Below are 8,387 nucleotides of genomic sequence, written 5' to 3'. Positions count from 1 at the left end.
GTGTGTGTTGGCAGTGATCCCAAGAAAACAATGACTTACATACTATTGCAACTGCTTTTCATTTGTGTATCATCCTGTGCAACGCACACAGATACGTCAGCAATCACTTAGCAGGTAGGAACATATTTCCGATATTAATATGTTATTATTATTATTAGTGTGATAGAAGGCAAAAGACATGTCAGTTATTTGTGGTATAACGTTTAATGGAAATATTTTCAGTGAACAAATGCTTTTTTAAATGCTTTTACAGTGGTACTTAAAGGTTACGAAGCTCTGGTGTCTGTGTGACTGATGAACTGTCACACAGGAGAAGCTGCTCGATCTTAACTGAAGATGAACTTATGTGTTGCTACCTGCAGATTCCTGCAGTGATACCCACATTTAATACAGTTTAACACAATCAGGTCGTGCAGTGCGGATACAGCATGCGACTGATTTTTCATTCCAAATCGGCACACCATAGACAAATCAATGGCTTTATCCCCCACAAGCGTGACTCTGCTCTCATCACGCTTAAACTGGACTTCAAAGCTGATCGGCCAACTGCCACTTACAGCCGTTTATCTCCCCCTGATGTTTCAATCAGCGGACCCCTCTCATCACACACTACTGTGCTCCGCCTCACATAGTGCGCTCGGAGGCAAGTTAAAAGTTCATGCCTTTTAGCTCTAATGTTTTCCTAATGGCCGCTTGTTGAGTTAATAGTTAAATCACAGGCGGGATCATTGTCCTTGCCTTTCATTTGCCCTCATGAGAAAAGATAAACACATGTTCTGACATCAAAGCATCACATTTACCCTCTGACCCACAAGTACAGTAAGATTACACCACCTGTGTGTGTGTTGGCCCTGGAAATGCCTGCTTTATATCTCATATAAAGATGTAAAGAGCCCAGTGTGTGTGTGTGTGTGTGTGTGTGTGTGTGTGTGTATACATTTGTATATTCATGAAAAGACTCAACATAAAGCAAAGCATATATTAAAAAGAGTAACCATTCAATTTTTTAGATGTCCTCTTTTTTTAATGACCAACTCCGTTGGTTTTATGATATAACGTTGGCTCGATGGCTCAATTGTGAGAGTACAGTTCCTTCATTTAAATGTTAGCACTGGATATATAAATGTACAAAAATAAAACATTTGTATAATATGAATATAACACACGACAAGGAGATCTGGATGGATAGATGAATAGATTTCCCCACATGCAGCTACACATACATTGATCAAAAGAGAAACAGAATGTAAAGGGAAAGATAGACAGAAAAAATAAAGACAGAAAAAGAATTTAATGATCAGACTTCGTGAGTAAATTTTGTTGTTAAAACATTAATACATCAGATATAAAGTGCATCGCTATCTGCATGATATGTTGTAGGTAGTCACATCAATTTATTGTCAGTACTGGTACTACTTTTCTCAAATGTAGCGCTCAGTATAACATGGCCTACATTTTTAACTACTGAAATGGTAAAGTTTCTGCGCACCCTTCTTTCAAATGGACATCCAGCTAACATTAGTTCATCTGTCTGTGACTGGTGTCACAATCTGCTCTCACTATCTCTTGTTAACTGACACAGCCCTTGAATTCAGCACATCGTGACTTATCGGTGGCTTAATTAAAAGTATTTGTGACCAGATGCTCAGCTTTTATCTAAGAATGAAAAAAAGCAGACATGTTGGCGAACTCAGGATCGTATAATCACAGCGACAGAATGGCTCAGGATATGCTCAAGCTCTTTTAACATCCTAATTTCCATCACAAAAAAATAATAATTGCCATTTTTACAAGGATCTTGTATACGTCTTGTGTCCAGTCTGGGGGTAGCTGGCCCCCCACTGGAATTCCACGGCACCAATTAACTTGAAACATGAAATACAATTTGGCAAACTCTGCAGCTGCCCATTCCTCAGTTTTTAGATGAGTTTTTAAAATCAGAGACAATCAGACTTCACCAGATCCCTTGCTTAGTTTCGGATTAGTTATAATACATCCAGGTTTTTCCTGGCTCAGCAGGCTACAGGACTCTGCTACTTGCAAGTAGGACTTATGTTTGAGTGATGAAAACCTTCCTCATGACCTACAACTCTCCCCTTTAGACTAAGACCCGACCCAGAGGTAGGTCCTTAATGACAGAAAGGCCAGAGGAATGAGAAAAAAATCTCCAAAAATATCTCTTTACCGTTGAAGTCCATTAACAAGAGAGTATATACATTATAGTGAGGAAAAACATACACTCACAGATATAATTGCACTTCACACTGATAATATCTACGACCTCTATAAGTGGTAAGAGTGGGGATGGTGAAGACGGTGGCGGGGCTGGTGGATCGGTGTTCACGGTGAAGAGTCGTAGGTTCATTCCATGCAGCCTGGCAGCCAGGATAAGTGCTGTACAACATACCAGATGATCTCATGATGGTCCAAATCCTCGGCGATGACTCAGGAGGATCTCTGTGGGCTTTTTTAGTTGCCCTGCTTGTTTTTCTTCATCCTGGAAGTAAAACGAAAATGGGTTATAGGAGTTTTGCAGCAACAAAATAGATGAAGAGACAACAGTGTCCAGTGTGTCATATTTGGTGCTGACTGTTCACACAGTTGGCTGCTTTCTGTCAAATTAATTAAAAACGGGAAGAATAGATCATAAAAATATAAGTTTGGCAAAGTGACAAAGATATCATTTGTATCATGTCCATTCGGACAAACACTTGTGACTAATTTGTGACTAGTAAACACCATGTTGAGAATTAATGAGTATTTGTTCAGGCCTGACTGGATGCCAAGGTTACAGAGAGGAAGTGCCAACATTCTGAATATATTCAGATATTCAGTCCAATAAAAGCAGCTGCTTAAAGTTATACAATTACAGGTCAAAATATTTTTGACCTGTAATTGTGAACTTAACATTTTTGTATCGTTAAAATTGATTTATTCTACATTTACATTTAGCGTATTAATCAGTCTCCCTTTAGCACCTCAGTTATAGTTGTCCATTTCATTTCATTTTTAGTCAATCAGTTGCTGCCATGTTTTCTTTTTCTCTCTAGGAAAAAAAAACTTGTTTTGATGAATCATGAGTTTAAAGGTGTAATTTTACAGAACGTTCATTGCAGAGTGATGTACAGTAACACTGCACAAGCTGACTGCATAAATACTCGATCGTGGGTGGGCAGTTTAAATGTTGACTTTGGATTAAATGCGTGGAGTCACATTTCAACCGATTCAAACAGGTAATCACAGTTTTGTTTGCCAGACTTAAGTGTAGCATTACAACCGTGTGCATTTTTACACATTGTAAATAAGTTTGTCCCTTAATTGGAAACACATGAGGACTGATCCATTTTAAATGACCCCCGTCCACTCTCTACATGAGCTGCTTTGTTATGCAGAGGACTGTTGACACCTTGAAGTCAAGGCCCCACAATCATCCTTGAGACAGACCGTCTGACTGCAGGACTGTGGGCGGATCGGTCTGTGGGCATTGAGTGTGTATGTCAGAAGCTGGAGCGTGGAGGGTTGACGAATATTAAGCACTCCTCTAGTTTTCTTCACATGGGAAGTTCAGGAAATCTCATTTAGCCCTAATGTGTTTTATCAGCCTCCAAATCACAGGGCATAGTTTGTTTCATCCGGCCGCAATAGTGGTCAGAATATGACTGCACAGATTTCAGGATGGAAACTTGATCCCTTCCACAAAACTTTATGGTGCTGAGGTCTTTCCAGAAAAGTGTCTCCTTCTTCATGGCAGGAAGGAGATAGTTGACACTGACATTGTCTTTTATCTGTTTAGCTGCAGGACATTACATGGAAGGTAATACTATAAAGTTGCACAATTTTTTCCTATTGTCTTATGTTACTTTCAAAACTCTCTACAGTATATATATATTCTCCATGTAGCATACGTGTATGAACGGTGACGAACCTAAAGCAGCATTTTATTGAGAACAGATCTGATGCAGTGTATGATCCCACATCAAACCCACAGTTTGTATGTGTGAAAGTGGAATCAGTCTCTACTCCCACGTCATGTACCAGCATGTTTCCAGTTTGGGCTTCGATATAAGTTGGGCAATCACGGGCTGTCACTCGCACAACGGCCTATTGATAGACGTCCAAATGCGCATTTCGCCCTTTTGAATTGGTGTACTGTTCGCTTTAAATGTCTATAGAATGGAAGTGATCTTACGGTGCTTCATAGGAGCTATCCGTGAAAGGCCTGACAAACGACGGAGTACAGCGGAAATGTGCACTTACTTGTTGATGGCGTTCCGCAGGTACTGCTGCAGCCACCGGATCTCTGGGTTCACACACACCTCTTTGTTGGACTTCAGCTTGGCACTGATCAGAAAAAAAAGGAGAAGTGTTCAATATATACCCATTACACCAGAGCTGAAGATGAAAGGGTGAATTACACAGCGTGACACTGTATCTTGACACGCTGTTATCAAGGAGACTGAATTAACACCGCCTCGCCACTTTGACACATGTGGAGAGCTTTTTCACAGGAGCGTATTAAGTTCGATAATGACCAACGGCTCTTCCTCCGTGTTTGCGAAGCCGTTGCATATATTCATATATAACATGTACAATGTGGCAGTTCTCAAACTTTCACATGCTTAATTGAGCTACCTAACCAATGTGCGGTAAAGATTTGAGTGCACGAAGGCTGATGAGTCAATCCCTCAACATATGGCTACAGGCTACTTTCTAAATCCAGCACACCCCAGTGGGTATTTACAGAATGGGTTAAGACTGGATCATATGTCTCCATGATGATACCATGCCTCCTGTGGCACGTGTGTTGTGTGTTTTGGAAAAATAATCAGTTTGACTCCTATCTAACGCTTTCCCGTCTATTGCAACCAACCGCTTCGTGCTTGTGCTGCCGCACACATCCATCTCTTAATCCACCTTGTGCGCGCCAAAACAATGATTGGGATCAGACCGAGAGTTTGTAAGCACAGTATGAGGAGGAAACGCTGTGGACAAGCACATGAGAAGCAAACCCAATTAGAAAAGGCCACAACTGTTGCTTTCATGCTGAAAACAAAACTGCATCCAATTTCCACCTTCCTTTTACAGTCACTCTCACTCAAATGGAGCACTTCCTGTGGATGTGACAGTGCGCCTGTGGATGTGTGTGAGGGCGAGTGACAGAGGGGCGTGTGTGTGTGTGTGTACACACACATTCACAACTCCTTTCTCTGGCCTGTCACCTCTCAGAGATTGATGGTGAGAAATGTCCAACGAGGAGGAACCCTGTCTGGTTTTTAAGTGCCGGGATAGAAAGTATGCACCTCTATGTGTGTGTGTGTGAGCGCCGCACACTAAAATCAGTATTAAAAGCAATACTCACATCACTTGGAAGGGGCAGTTAGGCGTGTGGATGAACCTGAGCTCTCGGATGTAGCCCCTTGGGACGTTGTTGACTGTTGAGCGGCAGTAGCATCTCTCCACCAGGCTGATGGGCTTCGCTGAGGGAGAGAGACAGACCAATGTAAATATCACTTCCACAAAACAATATTTACAGTAAGGCATGTTTCAAAGAAAGCAATAACACATATTGGAATTAATTTCCAATGGAAACTGGAGTACTGCTTGAAGTTATCAATACAATTAAATGAAAATTAAACGATATAATGCGCAAATAAATCCATATTCAACATCATCATGCAGAGCAAATCTGCAGAGATGTGCCCATGCATACAAAGAGCCCATGCACTGTACTGCTGTCAGATTAACGGAATTATATTCCATCCATCCATTATCTTTACCATTAATCTTGTGCAAACTAATGGAGCCAACAACTAAATCAAAATCACATTTAAGGTTATGGAACTTTCTTTCTTCTGCCTTAGAGTTCACACAGAAATAAGACTCAAGAAATCAGGACTTGCAAACCCACAAACACTAAAGTTCTTTCAGTCACACACACACGTGTTCTGTGTGGTCCTTAAACTTCACGATGAATGTTCAGACTTTCCATTCCAACCGCAGCTCTCGAGATCGACTAACGTGGGGAAATAAATATGACTTTCTTTCTTTTTTGTGAAACATACAGAAAAAAATAACTTAATTCAAACAATGTATGTAATATTTCTACATTTTAGGTGGAAGTGATTTTTTTTTTTTAGAAAAAACAAGGACAGGACCAGTTCTGTAAAATGTTATTTTCCTTGACAGAAACTATTTCATAGCGAAGAGAAAAGACAGTCACACAAACAGATGGTCAGAAGAAGCTGTGCAGATTAAACCCTATGCTAATTCTTTTTTTCTTTTTTTTACACCTGGTCCGAAGGCATTACCATGAGAAAAGGAGCGACACCTCAAGTTGTGTGACTGATGTCGCCGTGAGGACTATTTGGGGGCTTTGTCTTATAGCTGCCTCATTTGCGCGTAATGAAAACAAAAAGAGCAGAACAAATACACACGTTGATCAGCGAACCGGCAGAAATGTCTCACAGGCGAGAGCCACATGTGCAGCCTGTTGTCTTCCATGTGTACAACAAGAAAAAAAGAAAAGTGCTCATGCCCATATGATAGTTTAATGATTAATTATAATAAAGAGGAATAAGGTTTAATCAAAATGCAGTTGGGGCAACATTTGCACTTTAACAGCATGTAAATTGAATTTTGCATTTGAACTCAGCTGCGAATTATTTGGCTGGACCAGTCAGTTAAATCTAAAATGTAAATTTCTGAAAATTAAGTCAAAGATAAACATAATATAATAATTGAAAGAGTTTATCGTGGTTTTAATAGCTATAATACAACAGTTGTGGAATCGATACGTTATTCTGAAGACGCTGATTTATACATTCTTCTTTCATATAAACTTTCTTAGCATTTTTTTCTCATTGTTTCCTAAAAAAAGTAAAACAAATGAAGGTCAATTTAATCCATTATAGCAAATGACCAATAACCTTTAATAAGGCGCTGATAAGCAGTGCGTTACAGCTACAAATAAGTCCAAATAGTCCAGATCCAACAAGCGAACCAGAGAAGAATTCCGTACCTTGCGATGGAGGCACGTATGTCATCACCGTGAGCGCAGCCACGAGAGCCAGCAGTTTCACATCCATTCTGCTTTAATGCCACTGAGATTTGATCCTGCTCGGAGTAAAGTCCAGAGGAGATGAGGCTGATGGGGCCACGGTGGAGTGTTAAATTACGCTCCAGCGTCAAGTCGCACAAGAAAAGCCGGACTTCTGGTCTTTGGATGGCAAAATAAAAGCCAAAAGAAGGCCCTTGATTTGTTGAAACTAATAATTGAATGTCGAATAGTATGAAAATTGCAAACAAACAAAACACATACGATTTTATTAATAAAAGTATATGATTCGCTTTATTTCAATACTTTATATCTTGTTTCCACTGTTTTTAATTACATGCTTTTATTTTGAAAATGTAATTACTTCCTGTTTTTTGGGCTGATCTTAGGACAACTTGACCAGCCAAATTACGCACAGCGCTCAATAGAAACGTGTCAAACCATCCCTTGCAAACACACACACGCGCACACACACACACACATACACACACACACACACACACATTATGAGCTTTTTGGTAGCTGTGTGTTATGGAATATTTTTACCCTGCCCAGTAATCTTCATAAGAAACTAATTTGATTTTATTCTATTTATTTGATTTTTCAAATAGTCATATATAAAGAAACATACAATTTGCCCACTGGGTAAGCTATGGACATTTTTGTTCTCAGCACTACATGCTCCTTGTGGCTGTTGCTGAGGCTATGAAAAGAAACAGGAGACACTTGAGTGCATGTATTTGTTTTTAGTCACGGCTTCTCTTCACGGGGGCTTTATTTGCCAAAATTAATTAAAAACTAAAAGTGTAACCGGAGATGACTCATAAAGTGCTCAGTTACATTGATGGATTCAATTAATGGACAGTAGAGATGTAGACACAACACACACACACACGCACACACTCCCACACACACACACACATGCACCTCAAACCTTGTGACTGGAAAGGAGTAAAACTCTTCTCAGTTTTAGTGAATCCCTAAACAAATGCCTTTATACAGCGTGCTGAAACTTTCCAATGTGTGTGTGTGTGTGTGTGTGTGTGTGTGTGCACCTTCGATGTTGTGTTTGGGGGTATTATTAGCGTATTTAACAGGATGCAGATGTGAAGTCAGTTTCCAGACATTTGGCTTTCATCTTCCAGTGCAAACACCCCAGTGTACGTGTGTGTGAGTGTTGTATGAGTTAATGTGTCATTTCAGTGTGTTTGTGTGTGTGTGTGTGTGTGTGTGTGTGTGTTGGGGGGACCTAACACCCTACTCTGATCACAGACTCTGCTACTTCACTGCTTTAATGCCTGAAAAACATTTGAATACACATAAATGAACTAAA

General features: G+C 40.1%; 1 protein-coding gene across 1 annotated transcript; it reads right to left on the bottom strand.

Annotated features, from left to right (window-relative positions):
• Positions 1-1,272: 1,272 nt before the first annotated feature.
• On the bottom strand, positions 1,273-7,176 carry cxcl12a (chemokine (C-X-C motif) ligand 12a (stromal cell-derived factor 1)). The gene is made up of 4 exons (XM_035605905.2): positions 7,019-7,176; positions 5,360-5,477; positions 4,258-4,341; positions 1,273-2,497 (listed from the first exon to the last, which is right to left on the bottom strand). Exons 1-4 carry the CDS (start codon positions 7,083-7,085, stop codon positions 2,470-2,472), a joined length of 297 nt encoding a protein of 98 aa, XP_035461798.1. The 5' UTR covers positions 7,086-7,176; the 3' UTR covers positions 1,273-2,469.
• Positions 7,177-8,387: the final 1,211 nt, after the last annotated feature.

Source organism: Scophthalmus maximus, chromosome 10 (genome assembly GCF_022379125.1).
Source record: "Scophthalmus maximus strain ysfricsl-2021 chromosome 10, ASM2237912v1, whole genome shotgun sequence".
Taxonomy (NCBI): Eukaryota; Metazoa; Chordata; class Actinopteri; order Pleuronectiformes; family Scophthalmidae; genus Scophthalmus; species Scophthalmus maximus.
This window is presented reverse-complemented; position numbering and strand designations above follow the sequence as displayed.